General features: G+C 35.7%; 1 protein-coding gene and 3 long non-coding RNA genes across 7 annotated transcripts in view; 2 read left to right on the top strand and 2 right to left on the bottom strand.

Annotated features, from left to right (window-relative positions):
- The window catches only part of LOC132915501 (latrophilin-like protein LAT-2), an 81088-nt gene that overhangs the window by 21286 nt on the left and 41533 nt on the right, over positions 1 to 18269 (bottom strand). For all 4 annotated transcript variants that reach the window (XM_060975371.1, XM_060975369.1, XM_060975372.1 and 1 more), the window contains exon 4: positions 432 to 537. In XM_060975371.1, the coding sequence (XP_060831354.1) occupies positions 432 to 537 (106 nt within the window). The remainder of the gene's footprint in view (positions 1 to 431; positions 538 to 18269) is intronic.
- Positions 1 to 18269, top strand: part of LOC132915530 (uncharacterized) — a 52237-nt gene that overhangs the window by 22347 nt on the left and 11621 nt on the right. The gene's annotated exons all lie outside the window — the stretch shown is intronic.
- Positions 4961 to 5994, bottom strand: LOC132915531 (uncharacterized). The gene is made up of 2 exons (XR_009659881.1): positions 5547 to 5994; positions 4961 to 5314 (listed from the first exon to the last, which is right to left on the bottom strand). It is a non-coding gene; the product is annotated as an uncharacterized LOC132915531 (long non-coding RNA).
- On the top strand, positions 7666 to 18151 carry LOC132915529 (uncharacterized). The gene is made up of 3 exons (XR_009659879.1): positions 7666 to 7808; positions 8746 to 9158; positions 18075 to 18151. It is a non-coding gene; the product is annotated as an uncharacterized LOC132915529 (long non-coding RNA).

The raw sequence follows: 18269 nt of genomic DNA, 5'->3' as shown, positions 1-18269 counted from the left end.
GTACTCTCGATAATTATTTTCTAGCTTCCAACCATTTTCAATTCTTCTTCGATTTCTTTTTCGGGGAACGCTAAGTCCCTGCTAAATAACTTGCTACGTAATGAACCTTCACGATTTATACGAGAACAGTTTCAAATGATATTTAGATAAAGATCCATAGAAACTTTTGACCGTCTTATCACTTGAAATATCAATCGGATTACCCTACTCGACGAGCTTACGATCTTGGAAAGATAATTCCTTTATTAAATCGAGTAAAAGTCTTTCAAATGCTAGAGCAGCACGGTATCCTGAAAATACACGTAAAGAGATTTCTTTCCAGTTCGTTGTTTATTTGCTCGTATATTTTCGTCCATTAACCTCGCAAGAAGTAAAAAGTTTGCAATAGCAAAAGGAAGATTTTTCCTTTCGAAAATACTGTCGAAACTTACCTGGACGCCACCTACTCCAACTATGAAGAGCAGTTGAACCATAAAGAGAGCTGCCAAGAGATTCATAAGGATCGTACCCGCCAGGCTCCTTAAGTCCGAGAATAGGCTGTAACATAACGAATGTTCTGACTTCCATCTCTTCTAGAAATCAGATAACTCCGTATAACTAACTTCGAAGCGCTTTTCAGCAGCTTAAATTTAATTATAAACTGCAATGTTAAAAATGTAAATCCGACAGAAAATATATTGTTTAAGTACTTTTGCCAAAACCACTTTTGCAATAGAAATTCCTTGTTTATTCAGAGTATACATATGTAATATATATTTTCTTGGGCAATAAACGTTATTGTTAATATATTAAAAAAAAACACTAATTTCGAAGAAAAATCGTTAGAGTTCCAGCACGATGACGACAAATGGGTATGCAGCGCGCGAAGCCAAACAAAAGATACTCGAACCGAATAGTACACGGTAGGATATTGTTGCATTCTCACGTACAGACAATTTGCATTGCTCTATGGAGAAGAGTAGCAGACAGAAGAATACAAAATAAAATTTACGTCGTGATTCGCGTCAAAGGAAAACTCCCTCCTTTTCTTCGTCTCTCTGTTTCCGTAATATTTTATTCGACTACTAGATGAGAAAGGAAATATTCGCACGAAGGAAAAATTACAAATTGTTCGGAATGAAAATTCTGGAAATTATTTATGGCCTTACGCGAACGATACGCGTTGAAGCTATCGCGCGATACAGATGGCGCAAGGAAACAGACAAAGGGTCCGCACGAGTGGCTTCGCGAGCAATTCGTCGGCTGTGAATAATTCATAAATCAAACAAGCTGGTCGAGGTTGGTCAAGGTGAAACTGGCCTCGCTGCTTATCTGTGTTTCGTTCTTTTTTATTTTTTAGAACGACCAAATCGTCGGCGTGTGGCCAAATGGAACATCACGGTAATATTCCCTGAAATATTATTATTTCTTTCTTAATAGAAACGTAAGATGATACGTCCAAAGATGGGGAGATAAGATATACTTAGACACGTAATAGCGATATTGCACGCTATTCGTCATTTTGGAAGAAATTCTCAAGATTGCTTTCAAGTGTGTGGCTACTTACGTTACCGTCGGTAAACACAGTAACGAAAATCTTAGAAGTGGTAATACTTTCTTCGAGTGGTATGTCTGAAAGACACACGAAATTAGATTTCTGCTAAACTGAAAAGTTTCGACGTAGATCTTGTTCCCGATATATCAACGGAGACTGCAGCAAATAAATAATACACAGCGTCATGCGTTTTATCGATTTCATAGGTGCGCGAAAAATAAAGTAATGCGAGTGGTTTCCAAGATTTTAATATACGTTACGTGCAAAGTTTCGTGTTTGTGAATGTTCGTTCGTGAAAGAAAGGAAAAGTAACGAAATTGAATTCCAGAGGCAGAGGATGAAGTAAAAAGGAAACAACGGAACTTATTTCAGAAGAGAGTTTATCGGAAACTAGAAATACAGTTTCCTTCTGCTTCTCTCAAATTTGGAATCAAACCGATCCTATCGTAATCTGACCAAGATTTTTTTTATTGAATTTTCGATTCGAATCTTGAGAGCTTCCTGCTTTAAAAAATTTACATCGTTTTATTTATTTACAGTTCGAAAGAATTTTTGTTCAAACGTTGTATTTAAACAGTCACCGATCCAAAATTATTTGCATCTTCTCCGAGCTTTTGCTTTTCAACGTAAATACTGGCTTTGCTGGATGCTCGCGCAACCGCTAAAATGAAAGCTCTGTTTCATTTTCTATTTCGATGACCACGATACTCCGCTCAAAGGGTAAACTATGTAACTGCAATGAGAGCGAGAGCGAGAGCGAGAAAAGAGAAGGAAGGAGAGAGAGAGAGAGAGAGAGAAAGAGGGAGGGATATACAAAGAGCGAAAACGAAGCAAAAGAAAAGGAGAGATAAAAGGAGAAAATAGAAATACGCGGTTTACCGTCTCTATGCGCCGATAAGCAACGAACCGCGCACTTTATTAAAATTCCTTCGATACGAAAGTCATGTATACCTGCAATTCGAATTGATATCGAGTTCCACGATATTTCTAGCGACCGCGACTAGTCGGATTTCGCAAACAGACCGCGTTTCGAAATAACGTACGGAAAGGGAAATATCCCACGAGCGAATTTTCGATAAATATACTGTATGTATACGCAACGAACAAAGTATGTATTCTGTTGTATCTCGTTTTCCATTTGCCAGATGTATTTAGCGTGAAATTATATATATATATATATATTCGATATATATATATCGAATCGAGAATCGATTTTCTAAATTACCGTTCTTCTCTCGTGATCTAACCTATTCAGTAAAATGGCTGCCGGTAAAACAAAGCAAAAGTAAATATGTCGATTAGCGGGTAGTTTGAATTCTATAGAATTTACACCTGCTCTCCTTGTGTTGACAATTCCAGCGGAAAAATGTAATTCACTTTATCTTCTGGTTTTATTATAGATTCTACACATTTTATTCTTTCATCTTTTGTGTTTTCGTTCATTGACATACGGAGGATAACCTTCAATGCCATGGCGTAGAGAAAATCGATTTGTAATAACGTAAATCCTTGGGGTAATTAAGATGATCGATTTTGGAAAGTCAAGTTTATTTTGGGAATAAATTGAATTATATACAATAACAGTTCATAACAAATCTACTAGAAATTTGACCTGTTGAATCGAGAATCGATTTTCTAAGTCATAAATTACCATCCCTCTCTCGTGATCTAACCTATTCAGTAAAATGGCTGTCGGTAAAACAAAGCAAAACTAAATATGTCGATTGGCGGGTAATTTGAATTTCATAGAATTTACGTATGTATATGTATATATTTCTTTCGTTCTCTATGAGACAAGCCAATTCGATGTTTTCTGATTAACTCGTCCTACGCGTGTTCTACCAACAAAAAGATGGATACTCCTACGCGTGGCGAAGTGTCTAAAAGCAGTAAGAATCGAATAAGGGTTTGCGATTGCAGGGACCTTTAAATTCTTGCTAGCTGAGGGGTTGATCTTTCTAAAATCCTATCGACGACTTCTCATTCGACCCGTGAATAATTCATCCCGAGCTGAACTTCCAACCCAGTGGTAACCCAGTGGGAAAAGGAATCATGGATGAAATCGAAGGAAAGGATTAACCTGCTGTTCTTTTGTTCGATTTCGCGAGAGAAATTCGTATCTCGTCTTACAAAACGACTACGAGAACAAATATAAAGTAGTTGCCTGAATATCGTGTATTTTTAATTTACCGTTTGAAACATTAAATTCTCTTCGTTAATTGACGGCGACGCTACCATGCTTCAACTCGTTACTGCGAGGTAATTGTATCGAAGCTTTTGTTCGTTTGGTACATCGTTAGAGTCGGTTTGAAAGATGGTGGAAGGAAAAGGAAAGGTGATTAAACTTCGAAGCTTTGTCAAGTTCGACCGATTTATCGATCGGTATGTCAGAAGTCGGCCAAGCAGAGCACTTCCATTAAATTTCGTTCCTTCTTTCTTTTCCAGCTATTCATCCGGATGATAAACTTTTTAAGCGTTCCGAAAGCTTTGAAATACTAGCGGTGAAAAAAGGGATCGATCATTCGAGATTTATGAATCGCGTCCCCTCGAGACTACTTTCAACTTCGATGAGACGAACAATCGTAATATAAGTCGTTAACAAGTCGAGCACAAGACCGAAGAAGATTGCAAGAGAAACGTTATCTTATTTTTCCATTGCACGAAGGTTTCGAAGGAAAGGAATAATTAGTTTTCAATCATTTTCTACAGAAGTATCGAGTATTGAAAGGGTAAAGAAAATTACATTGGCTGATTGCACGCGATTCGAACGATGTAGCAAAGTTTTTGCGGTCAGAGACTCGGTTGAAATTGATTTGAGGTCGAATCTCACGATATCTAAAGTTTGCCGCTCGAAAAGCACACAAGCTCGAAGTTCAGCGGCATCGACAGACCTCTGTTGCTCTATTTACATCTACAAAGTTTTAGAGTTACTGGTTCAACAGTAACCACCCGATTTATCAATATCCGATACAAATCGGAGATGCTGAATTGCATTAAGGCTTCGAACAAATCGACTGGTCATTTTGGGAATTAAAATTTCGATTAACGAAAACGAATAATATAGAACGGTGAAACAAAGTTACGGCCTATAGCATAAGATTATCCAAGTTGAGTGTCATCTTTCAACAGTTAGCATTGTAAAACGGTTTCACATGTTTTCGATTGATTTTGATGAATTTTATCAGAAGATATGTAACAAATCACTGTGGGACGTAAATTGCAGAAGTTCATTATCAAAACTTTATTACCATTTAATAAAGGTTTTATTTCACCAAGAACAGACATCAATTGACCAACAAAATTGTGTGATTTAATTTTTGTGTGACTTATTTTTAGGGAGATTTTTGGAAAGTAAGTCAATAGCCCAGGGACGATTGAAAATGAAAATGAAGTAAATCTTATGTTAAAAAACAAATCAGACATATTTCAAGTAATTTATGTTTTATTTCAATCCTTTAAATCCCATTTATTCTTAAGAAATGTGTAGATTTTCAAATTTTAAATTTCAACTATGGCAGCTTTAACGTTACATTTCTCGTTTCCTTTTTTTTTCTTTCATTTCTTTTCGTTTCTTTTATTCTCATTTTCTGTGAAATCTGATAGTTCTTTTTAACTGTCCAACTTTTTGTCTGCTCGGAATTGCACCGACAAAGGATGAAAAGAATTTATGAAAATCCGTAGAAATTCAGAGAACCTGCTCATCTTAATCCTCCGTCGCGTTTGAAACAGTCACAATCTTTGTTGTCTCGTTATCATAACCTCTCAGGGCTATACGCAGCTCTTTAACAAAACGGTTTGCCGTTAAACCGAAAAGAAACTATGCAATGAAATATGCATAGCACTTTGCACGAGGAAAGAAAAAAGCAGGAAAAGCGAGGTGCAATTACGATTTCTTAAAAATGTAGGACAGGACTGTCCTTTATCAGGATAGAAGTTTGCTCGAACAATAGAGCCACGTTGAATTCTATCCTACCTTGGTCTCTGTACCCGTCTATTCATCGAGGATACTTACCGTGGTGATTAACAGACACAAAAAACGCAGCGAGCAGGACTAATTTATTTTTTAGAATGCAACGAATTTCATCACTCCTCTTTCGACTAATCCAACTACAGCGGCACTCGAGAACAAAACTTTCCAACGGTTTCATCGGCACAAAGTATATCACAGAAGCGTCGATATTTTTACGGTCCTTCCGTCAAATATTTCAAAGAAGGCTACATGGCAACGGTCGCGAACGTCTAACGAACGCGTGCGTAGTGGGGATATTGGGCGACAGAAACAAACGAATCGGATTAAGGAAACAGTCGAATTGTAACCGAGAAGCGAGAAAGGTCAGTTGGAATCGAGAATTGTATGAAAACAGTCGAAAGCGAGGATTGTTCATAAATATACTGTTGAACACCGTCAAGTATTTCTTTGGCATCCTAAACGGAAAGAGGCGAACGTGTTTGTGCCACATAAAGATATTGTGTCCATAAAATCAAGAGTGTTCGTAATAGCTAACCACACGAGAAAAGGCGCGCAACGAACGCCACAGACCGCGGAGACACAACCTTTTGTTGACAATTTCTACGAAAAATTCGATGCTCTGCGGTACGAAGCTTTTTTATCCTCTCATATAATGATCGCGTAACGCGTAACTCTTTTCTTTCTGTTCGAAAGCTGGATGAATTGAAAGAATAAAAAATTTATTGAAATTCCAACGATTTGGATTGCAACAGAAGGTAAAAATATGTAACCTGCGTAGATCATTTTCGATGTAAACGCAATTTCGATTCCAGCAATTTCCCAAGCTATCCAACCTGGATCATAGCCACTGGAAAAATATATTTACCATAAACTACACATCTGCAATGTAGATAAGGGAACAAGCATAGAAAATCTCTCGTTATTTTACAAAATAACCTATCCTTCCTTTATACGATATATGCTAATGACGAAGGATAAAAACTGACAAGTCGATTATGCGAGAAGTTCAATTTAAACAAAAATTTTTCGTATTAAAAAGTAACCGATGATGTATCAAGGTTAATTTTTACTTGTACCTGTGTTCAAATTTTTCAATCAATATGGCGATCGCACAAAAGATATAACCTAACAAACACGAAGATGGCACCCCGCTGGGGGTAGCCACCCACATGCTATATTTTTTTTTTTTTTTTTTTCTTTCCTAATCACTAAGACATAATATTTTACCAAATGTCCCTCTGGACAAATTGTAAAAACCAAAATAAAAAAAAAAAAAGAAAAAAAAAATTGGCGTATCGCGTGACGAGGTTTACCATGGTAGAACAAGGTAGGATTTTTTTCATTGATCACCTCTCGTTCTATCCGCTTACACGATATACGTATTTTCTAATCCTCTGGTCAATCGTTGCAAAGGGAGTTTTTTTCGATTGGCGAAGTTGCAAAATGTCCGTCGCTGTATAAACTAATATCGTATCGAATTTCCTAATCGCCTTAAACAACTCTTAAACAATATTATTATCGTCAACGTTCTTTTGCCATCTCGTAACCGTTTGATTTCAAATTCGTACAGTAAAGGATTTTCGTCTGCTTGCTTTTGCTCGACAAATACTACTATGCTACAAATACCATCTACTTTGAGAAACTTTGATTGTGCGCGAAAAAGGGGAGTAAACGAGAGAAGCAAGAACTCGGTAAGCTGCGTAACGTTTGAAAAGAGCACGTTGGTGAAAAGCTGATTCACAGAAAAGAGCAATCGTAGGTTGCGGAATATCGGGTTTGAGGAAAAAGCTCGACGTTTTCCACTTGTACGTGACCGCGTTGATAAGCGGACAAAGAGTGCAATTAACCAGGCATAGTCGGAATAACGATAAGCCGTCGGAAGCAGTTCTCGAAGGAGCCGAAGAAGGTGCGAACGAGCGAACCACGCGAAAGGAACGGTCATAAAGTAACAACGTGACATGACAGTGAAACGCATAAAAAGTGGAATAAAGTGACCGCGCTTGCTTGAATTTAGAACGAGTTTAGAACGAGAAAGCTTGCAGTTATTTATATTTCTCCACTTCTCGGTTCTTGCTGATTTCATCGGATACGTCACAATGCGAATTGTTTCTCTGGCTCACCTTGTCTAACCTCCATTAAGATGATTATTATTATATAATATTATTTTTATATTATCTTATATATTATACGATATTATTATTTAACAACTTACGATTTGTTTGAGATACACGTTACATTTTCATTCTGTAATCGATTTTACGTAATGTTTACGTTGGTTATGCGACGGTGGCTGTACAAAGCTATGTAAGTACCTACAATTTATATATTTTGGTTCAATTTTTCAGTGTGTTTCGGTAAACTGAAACAAAATAAATATGGAGAATTCCTATAAAAATATACACGCATCGAGATACAAACTGAACAAAATGAACATATTGTACGAAACGTGAATTTAGAATGACAAAAATGGCGGCGTAATTTGTACGAAAGTATTCCGTTTCTGTTCCAACATATTCGATCGAAAGCGCGCCAACGCAGAAATTACAGAGCTAATCGTGTGAAACGTTGGCACATCGTGTCGTTCCGGAATTGTTACTAATCGTACTACCCGGAAAATTAGAACGGTTCCGCTAATTCACCAAGGAATTCCTCTTCCCAGCGTACCTATACCATCTTTGCCTTCTATAGACACTATAATACTTCGTTCAGTAATTGAATCGCGTGACACGCATCGTTTACGTCTACGGCGAATGAAATTACGGAATACCCTCGATCGTATCAAATAATTGGGTACCGCGTCGGATTGCCAATTTCTCTCTCGGATAATGAATCCTCTTTTTCATCTGCTTTTCGACACTTTGTGCTTTCTCGTTCATAGCTATATCTTATGGGTACCAACGTAGCATCTTTTTATTCGAATTATCGATCGAAACCATCTTTCTCGAGGGAATATAGTGACTAATCGGCTATTTTTCGCATACATTCTCAATTAGAGTTAAGCATTTTTCAAATTGTTTCGGATAAATATTTATCGAAGATAATTATCCGAATAAATTTATATTAGTCGAATATTTTATCTGAGTAATAATTATTTGTTATTCGTAACAAATTTATTTTTTATATTTATTCGAATAATGATTGCAGAAATATTCGAAAAATAATACGAATAATTGTTCGTCTCTGTTTAATTCTGTACAGGCATGTACGAATATTAGTACGTTTCTTACGATTAATTTGCCAGATGATTAATTAGTCAAGAAACGATAAATTTTCTAATCTGACATTTAAAAAATATTAATTATAAAAGACAATGCTACAACAATTGGACAATGAATCTTGAACATATATTTGATGCTTTATCCATCCTTCATCTATGCATAATAATGATTTATACATAATATATTAAAGATTCTAAGAGATGAAAGGAAGATAGAAAGAATAATGAAAGAGAAAGATAAAGAAAGAAATGGCGAAAGAAACAGCACAGATTAAATGGTGCAATAAGCACACGATTAGCAAAAGGAATGGCTGATGGAAATAATTTTAAAATAATGCGAATTTCTAGCATAGATTCTTAGTACAGTGATAAGTAGTTAGTATAGCGTAAGAATAAAGTATGAAAAGATGCGTGGGAGAACAGGATAAGAAAGTGTGGTTAAAAAATTGTGATCAACTAGCATTTCTTTGAAGGGAGGTCAAAACCAAATAAATTGTTATCATTATTTATTAATTTAATGTATAGTATTGTTGAGGTTAACTGATAGAGGAACGAGTGGATGAATTTGTAATAGAAAAATATATTAAAGTAAGTATAAGTACAGGTATAGTGTATGAGATGAAAATCAAATAAATTGTTATCATTATTTATTAATTTTATGTATGATTTTGTTGAGGTTAACTGATAGAGGAACAAGTGGGTGAACTTGTAATAGGAAAATATATTGAAGTATAAGTACAGGTATAGTGTATGAGGTCAAAACCAAATAAACGGTTATCATTATTTATTAATTTCATGTATGTTATTGTTGAGGTTAACTGATAAAGGAAGGAGTGGATCAATTTATAATAGAAAAATATATTGAAATAAGTATAGATATAAGTATAGGTATAGTGTATGTTGATCCTCACTCTTTCAGTGTTACAATATAATAAAATATGATAGGGAGCACGTTCATATATTTATAGCAAAGGACATTGCCAAAAAGTTAACCTTATAGCTTTGGCTGAAGGCTACAAGAAAGCAATAGAAACCTACTTCTAGACCTTGTTTGTAGACCTAGCAACGCAAAACAAAATTTATATTCAAGGCCACAATAATATGCACCTCTCCTTATTTAGAAAATCTTTTGTTTCACTAAATTCTATTCTCTTTGTCACAGTTACGTCCAGGTCCATACAAAAGGAAAGGTGTAGAGTTTCTCTTGAAGTAATTACTTCAACAGATATTATCTGAATAAATTCTCATCTGAATAACTTATTCGATTCAATTTTTATACAGATAAATTCTTACACAAATAATTCCTTATTCGAATAAATATTTATTCAATTAGATATCTATACATTAGTAACAAATAAAATTTTATTTCTTATATTTATTCATTATAAATTATTCCAATAAAATTTTGTATTGTTTTCAACAACGTTATCGAATTTGCGCTCGCTTCACTCATATTGGTTATATTAAAACGTATTTAGCATCTCGTTCTACAATATATAGTTTATGTATGACGACTAATTTGATCGTTTCGATGCTCAAGCGACACTCTCTACTTATAATTGAAGGCTTGAACCGAACGCTCAATAATAACGACTGTGAAACCACTTGTAGCGCGTAGTTTTCGCAATATGGATTTATGCCGGAATAAAATAGAATTCACTGTTGCAACTCGTTATCACGCGAGAAAAAGGCGGATGGATAAAGAAACGTGTATTTATACGGTTCGAGGTTTTGCACCATTGAAACATATTTTTCACTCTATTCATCGCGTTTCACACCCCATACTCGTTTATGTCGATCAAAGGTCTCGTGCACTTGTTTCAACCGTGTCACGCTGAAACAATTTATTGCTTTTATGAAAATAATGAGCACTACCAAGGTACACTTTTAACGCGCGTTTCTTTAAAACCATCGCCCATGTAATTCATTTAGCGCAGTTACATTTTTTTTGTAAAAATTCTATTCTTAATCTGCCACAGTTTCGTGCTGCTCTGCTATAATGTTACTGTAGCTACGATGAAATTAAAAAAAAAAAAAAGGATCTCCCAGAAAATACTTTAATAATAAAAAAAATCATGTAACGAGGTCAATGTCTGGAAAAAAAAATCATTCCTACCCCGAATGAGAAATAAATAAATAATATCTTACGCAACAAGAAGAAATTCTATAATTTTACAGAAAATAAAATGCGATAATTGAAAAAATATTTTGAATAAAATTTTTAATCAAATCGCAATTCGTCTCTTTCAATTTTTAAAGATTCTGTTTTACAATTTTATTTGTAATATTTTTCTAAACTTTTGCAAGTATTTCCTTACGCCTTGAAGTTATCTTAGATTTATCGATGCGATCCATAACCTAAAAAAGTATTTGATAAAGAAAACTCGAGATTTCATTGAAGCTGGAGTAACGCCTACGATCGTGATTTTAATAAAATCGATCTACCCAAGATAGAAAGAACTAGAATAATCGTGGCATTCTGGAATTCTCCGGTTTTCTCTTATATTTTCTGCTGTCGATGCCGTCTTTGCCGGATATTGCGAGTCCACGGTTGGCCAGCCATCGAGGCTGAAGGACGTTCCACGTACATCGAAATGGACAGCTTTTCAAGCAATCAAAACCCTTCGCAAATTCTCGACCACCGAAAAGCATACAATTTTTTTTTTTATCGTTGTGTTCAGTTGAATAAAATCCGTCACGAGTTTCTTCTTTCCGTTGGTTTTAAATGCACCTTGTACAAAACTGAACGAAGCTAAGCATACATTATGGAGCAACGTGGAAAAAGAAAAAGGTAACAAAAAACTAGAACTTGAGCGTGAAGATATTAATATAAGAAAGGATCTCGTAGTTCGTGCCTGAAATGAATTAATAAAGCCAACGTGAAAAATAGTATACAGAGTTTCGAAACTTCAACTTTCCTCTGGCACAGATAACACGGTTAGGTTTCGAGTTTACTCACACATTTTAGGATTAGTGAAACGAAATATCTTTCTGTTTTGAAGTTTCAAATTTCTTTCTCGCTGCGGTACCTTCGTTAAAACAATATCTTCTATCGTTTAGGAATCGATTTGCGATTGATACTGTGTGTGGTTATTTATTTATTTTACTCGACATTTAATTGTGATGTATTGGGTTAATAACTAAGTGATTGCGGATTTTGTCAATAGGTGGCATTAACAAAATCCGCAATCACTTAGTTGCTAACCCAATAGTTATCGATCAGATTCCTATAACTTGAGTTTAAAAGCTGCTCTGGAAATTGAAGTATGTCGACAATTCGATCTATGTATACACGTACGATATAAATCGAAAGGCAGAGACGTGGTAAGTTGTTGGACCTGTTCACGACCGACCTGTATCATTCTCAGCCAATATCGCGAAACTTCTTGTATTAACGAGTTCTTCGGTTCCATTCCGCCCCACAAAATTGCCAATAATCGAAGTCGCTCGTTATCGAACTATTTTCTCGTAACTATTTTCCAACGACGAAAAAATTCCTTCTACTTTGAAATTTTCTTTATTACGCTAGTCGTTGATGAAGAAAAAAAAAAACGACTAAACCCAAATAATTTGAGGTAAACGAGATCGAAGCAGTTTCCTGTTACTAACAACTTGAGAGGAACGAAATGCAATTATTGCTGCGAATCAGACGTAATTTTATCGAGTCACGGTGTTTTTTGATACTTTACAAATTCTTAATGGCTGTGGATGCTTCAACGCAAGATTCCGCTCTTTCGCAGATATTATGTTATTGGTTGGCAACTAAGTGATTGCGGATTTTATCATTAGGCGGTATTGACAAAATCTGCAATCGCTGCCAACCTAATAGTTTTCTTAATTTCTTTCGTGCCTTCACGTCGTTAATTTTTGTCGTGCCTTCACGACAGTTGCCAGTCGTATTTTTAATAAAATAAATGTGAATAGAATGCTTGTGATAGCGGGAATTTAAATTAAATTTTAATTTAAAAGCAGCTGCGAGTCGAAGGAATTGCAAAATGGCAAATTATCATCGATAGATCTTTCATGCAAGCTGCTACATTCGCCAGCTATTTTCGCTCGTTATCGTCGTATTTCTACCCTTCACAAATGAACGTGTAGCAGCAAAATGGATTTGGTGAAACGGCGCTGAGAACGGTAGTTTACATTCACATCGCGAAAAGTTTGTTTCGTAACATTCACGCGGGTAAAGGCATGACAATGAGACGTTTCTCCTATAGCTGAACGGTTTCAGCTGCGATTATGAACAATCCTACCAACTTTATTTTCAGCCAGCAAGATGCTCTCGTTATCCGATCAATGTGTTTTCCAAAAATTTATATTCATCTCACAGATTTAATTTACTTATAATTCTCAATGAGAATTGATTGCAAAAATTTTACCAAATAAAAAAAAAAATCTCACAGATACCATACATATTTACGCAATTACTTTTGAATATCGAATGCAAAAACGCGGATTTATAATCTTCCCCAATTTTGTTAATATTATTAAAACAATTTTATTAATTTTTTTTCTGACGCATATAAGAAATAGTACTAATACATAAGTACATACATGTAGTATTGTGAACGGAAGGCCTAAGAAATATCGGATGAACCATAAACAATATCGCGAGAAAACCGAAGTGCCGACAGCCCCATCTATGTATCGTCGATCCTTCAATCGAATAGTTACGCGGAAAGAAGGCCTACGTGACCCTAACTACAAACGGTCGCGAAATTCGTGCGTGGTGGGGCTATGAGAAAAAACAAAAAGATGGTAAAGTAGAAAGACGAAATAACAATCAGTGTGAGTTGAGAAGTCAGAGAGTGTGAATTGCGTTGTCGAGAGAGTGTTGCTAGTGTGACTTAAAATTCTTAAAATTCTTAAAATTCACTTAGAAAATAAAAAAGGAAGAGCTAAGCAATAGTTTAACTTGACTGTCCTTTAATATTTTTATATGCTTTTATTCACCAAAGTGGTCAAATACAATGTTACAATGAAGTAGCGAAATTACAAAGTACCCAAGACTTGTCTCGTGATCAAATGCTCGCAGTTTTTATATGTTGAGTTTGTAGGAATTGAGGGGCAAGGAGAGGCTCCTGAGTGCCCTATGTAATAGGGAAAATTTACTATTGGGCCATGTGCAAAAGTCAGGTAGTGTGGAATGGTGTGAATTTGGGTATGGTCGCTGTCACATACCCCCTCCTTAGATTGTTTTTGTTTCTCCAAAGTTAACCTTTCTCCCTGCTGCTGTTGATCCTCGTTATTGTCTTGTTCCGATCTGATTTACTCGTGGAAGTGGTAGGTTTCTTTGGTTGGTTAATTGAAAATTTTGACATTGCGGTGTAACGTGTCTCAATTTACCACATTTGAAACATTTTACTTGTCACTCAGCAAATGGTACACGTTCCGTTTTAAAAATGGTGAAACATTTTTGTTCATTGGATTATTACGTGTGGCAGGTAATGGCGGACGCTTGCCTGCATCGGTCTGTTACTAAGTCCGGTTATACGTTGCTTTTGGTCGAGTATCTGCCCTTTTCCATTGCTTTTGTTTTTCTCGTAGGTATCTTTCAATCTCGACGGCTTTCTTTTCTGTTTTGTTCAATGAATATAGTTCGTTTGCTATCAGTATGCGTCCTATGTCGTGTCGAAGCCCTTCTAATAAATTCGACTTATTTTTTTCATGGTGGCTTCAATCATTATTCGTCGTGTAATTGGTTGTGGATTTTCACTAGTTATTGCATACGTAAGTTTATTTAATATGCTGCGGAATCGGGTATTGAAATTTTGAACAGATTCGTAGCGCCCTTGTTTCAAATCGCGTAATTGTTCTTCGTATTCGTCAGATGTTACTTGAACTGTTACGTTGGATCTCAAAGCGTTCTGTAAGTCTGCATAATTTTCAATAGGTATGTTCCGAATACATTGCGCGGCTCTACCAACTATTTTATTGACTTTAATCATTTCCAATAACAAATCTTTTTGTGAACAACGCATTCGTATAGCACGTACTTCTTTTATGAAATCTTCCACTCCAACATCATCGAATAAAATGGTTAACTATAATATTACAATGAAGTAGCGAAGTTACGAAGTATTAAAACAGTTGTTCAAGTCACGGCCACGGCTGTACCAAAGACTAGTCTCGTGGTCGAATGCTTGCAGGTTTTATATGTTGAGTTTGTAGGAGTTGAGGGGCAAGGAGAGGACCCTGAGTGCCCTATGCAATGGGGAAGATTTGGTGTTGGGTCATGTGCAAAGGTAACGTCAAAGTCTAAACGTTCAGTGTAGTGTGGAATTTTTTTTTTAGTTTATTTTGGTTTTTTTTTACAATTTGTCCTGAAGGACATTTGGTAAAGTGTTATATCTTATTGGTAAAAAAATAAAATAAAAATAAATATAGCATGTGGGTGGCTACCCCCAGCGGGGTGCCATCTTCGTGTTTGCTAGGTTATATCTTTTATGTAGTGTGGAATGGCATGGATTTGGGTATGGTTGTTGTCACACCAGCGTTGTCGAGAGAGTGTGGGTCCGCGTGAGAGAGAGCGTTGGAACTGTCACAGGTGAAATTCGAGCAGCTATGTTGTTACGTCGCGTGAGATGGTCCGTGGACATCCCTTATGGTCAGGCCGCCATCGTCACAGTGACCCGTATTAGGCCCAAGGAACCCCCATAAACCGCATCTGTTAACCATTAAGCTACGGTCATATAGACATCGCCGGTTTATGAAGGGTCCCAAAAATCCGTTGGTTTATTGCACATCCTCGCTAATTACGAAGAAAGCAAATGTGCCCTGCGAAACTGCTGGGTTTTCCCCAAGAACAAGGACACCCATGAGCCAAATCTGTAGGAGACTTTCTTCTCGTATTATGTTTATTAACATTAGCCATAACCAATGGGCATCGCGGATCGTTACCCTCACTATTCTACCCAAAAGAGCAAACAGCGAATCCGCGTCCTTAGTTCAGAAGGACACACCCTCACCGAGTTTTCCTCAGTAAGAGCAGTAGAGCAGACAGTCAGTCTAAAAGAAAATTTCTTAACTAACTCAAGTACTAAAAAAAAATTGTATCATCGCGAACCGAAAATGGTATTGTATAATTTTTTTTTTTTATTTTGGTTATTTTACAATTTGTCCTTATGGACATTTGGTAAAATGTTATATCTTATTGGTGAAGAAAAAAAAAATAAAATAAAAATAAATATAGCATGTGGGTGGCTACCCCCAAGGGGGTGCCAGCTTCGTTTTTTCTAAGTTATATCTTTTATGAGGTCTATTGTGTGTTTCCTTTTTAGTCTTCTTGCGATATTTGTTGTGTTGCACGTTTCAGCTGCCAGCTGGTTCGGGTGTGTTTCTATTCTTACTCTGTATCTTGTTGCGAATTGTATAAATTGAGAGAAAAAAAAATAAAAAACTCAATCTCCTGTTCACAAAAAAAAAACAAGTTTCTTGTTTTGTTTTTTTAATTTTTACGTGACAGAACCGTGGTGACGAGAGTTGTAAATTAACTATTTAGGTGTCTTAATTATAGCACGTTATTATATTTAGTTCACGTTAAATAACCATTGTTTCCAACTCCTGTTTAATCCATTTTGAATAAGCTAATAAATAAAGATCCTACATACATATCAATATCGAAGCGTTTTTTTTTTTCTTTTTTGGTTATTTGCATTGTTCGCTAAACCGAGTTGCTCGACTTGAGACGTATCATACAGCAAAGAAAACGACAGTTTTTACAAATCACTTTCACTTAATTCGTTGCTCTATCAAATTCCAGAAATGGAAATTACACAAGAATTAGGTTTGCAAGATAAAGGGAATTTAATAACGAAAGAAAAAGCGGTAGGAAGTTGTCGTATGCAACAAATAACATTACATACTAACATAATAATGGATTTTATTGTCAACCAGATCTATTAAGTTGGCAACTAAGTGATTCCGGATTTTGTCAATAGGTGGCATTGACAAAATCCGCAATCACTTAGTTTGCAACCTAATATATCTCGACGTTGTTATATACTCGCGACGAATGACGAATGTATTTCAGCTTTTTCACGAAATAAGTTACCGACAATACCAGAACACAGTCGCATAGTCGGAAAATTACGCGGCGGATTGGAGGATCTTGGGATTAATTAAGGTCAGGAGGCAGTCAGTTTAACGATTCGCTCGAATGGGGCCAGATATCGAGTGCTTTCAAGAGTATACCGGTAAAATCTTAGAGCAAGTTTCGATCGATCGAAGAGAGTTACTAGTAATCATATATGGCTGAGTACATTCCCGTGTTATCTTCTTTCGCCATGAGCTTATTCTGATAGACCAGCCCACTAGCAAACTGTGTGTTTCAAACAAAACGAGAAGGGGGGCAAAGAATGGAGAAAATGTTCGTTCGGAGAATTTATCACGCGTGCATCTATATATCTATATATATGTATTACAGCAGAGATTATTCTTTCAATTTTCTAGGAATATCGATTTCATACGTAAACATCCATGTAACACGCATACCAATTGCTAGTATACACAGTGTTAAATTTTGGTCCGATAATAAATAACAACGAGCCATTCCGTAATATTTGTGATAGAATCCTATTTTCTCGCAAATTAAGAAGATTATTTTTACCTTTTAATGTTAACCTCTTGGCATAGGATGATGAAAATCGTGCGTCGATTCTGTTTTATTTAAAATGTTCTTTTAACTGCTTTACATAACTATTTATAACACTTATGTGCTGTATGCTAAGTTGCCTAATTCAACAAAGCAATCTATTGTAAATTTTCAATTTGTTCAGGTTTACTGATAGAAAAAGAGAAAAAGAGTGGATGAATTTGTAATATAAAAATATATTGAAACAAGTATAGATATAAGTATAGGTATAGTGTATGTTGATCCTCACTCTTTCAGTGTTACAATATAATAGAATTTGATAGGGAGCACGTTCATATATTTATAGCAAAGGACATTGCCAAAAAGTTAAACTTGTAGCTGTAGCTGAAGGCTACAAGAAACAGCAATAGAAATCTACTTCTAGATCTTGTTTCTAGACCTTGTAACCCAAAACAAAATTCATATTCAAGGGCACAATAATATGCACCTCTCCTTATTTAGAATTTTATGCATCATATTGTTGAGGTTAACTGATAGAGGAACGGGTGAATAAACTTGTAATAGAAAAACATATTGAAATAAGTATATGTACAAGTACAGGTATAGTGTATGAGGTGAAAATCAAATAAATTGTTATCATTATTTATTAATTTAATGTATGGTATTGCTGAGGTTAACTGATAGAGGAACGGGTGGACGAACTTGTAATAAAAAACATATTGAAATAAGTATATGTACAAGTATAGGTATAGTGTATGAGGTGAAAATCAAATAAATTGTTATCATTATTTATTAATTTAATGTATGGTATTGTTGAGGTTGACTGATAGAGGAACATATTCAAGGGCACAATAATATGACCTCTCCTTATTCAGAATATCTTTTGTTTCATTAAATTCTATTCCCTTCGTAACAGCGGTCTCCAGGTCACGGGTATACAAAAGGAAAAGTGTAG

The sequence above is a fragment of the Bombus pascuorum genome, chromosome 17 (genome assembly GCF_905332965.1).
Source record: "Bombus pascuorum chromosome 17, iyBomPasc1.1, whole genome shotgun sequence".
In the NCBI taxonomy this organism is placed as follows: domain Eukaryota; kingdom Metazoa; phylum Arthropoda; class Insecta; order Hymenoptera; family Apidae; genus Bombus; species Bombus pascuorum.
This window is presented reverse-complemented; position numbering and strand designations above follow the sequence as displayed.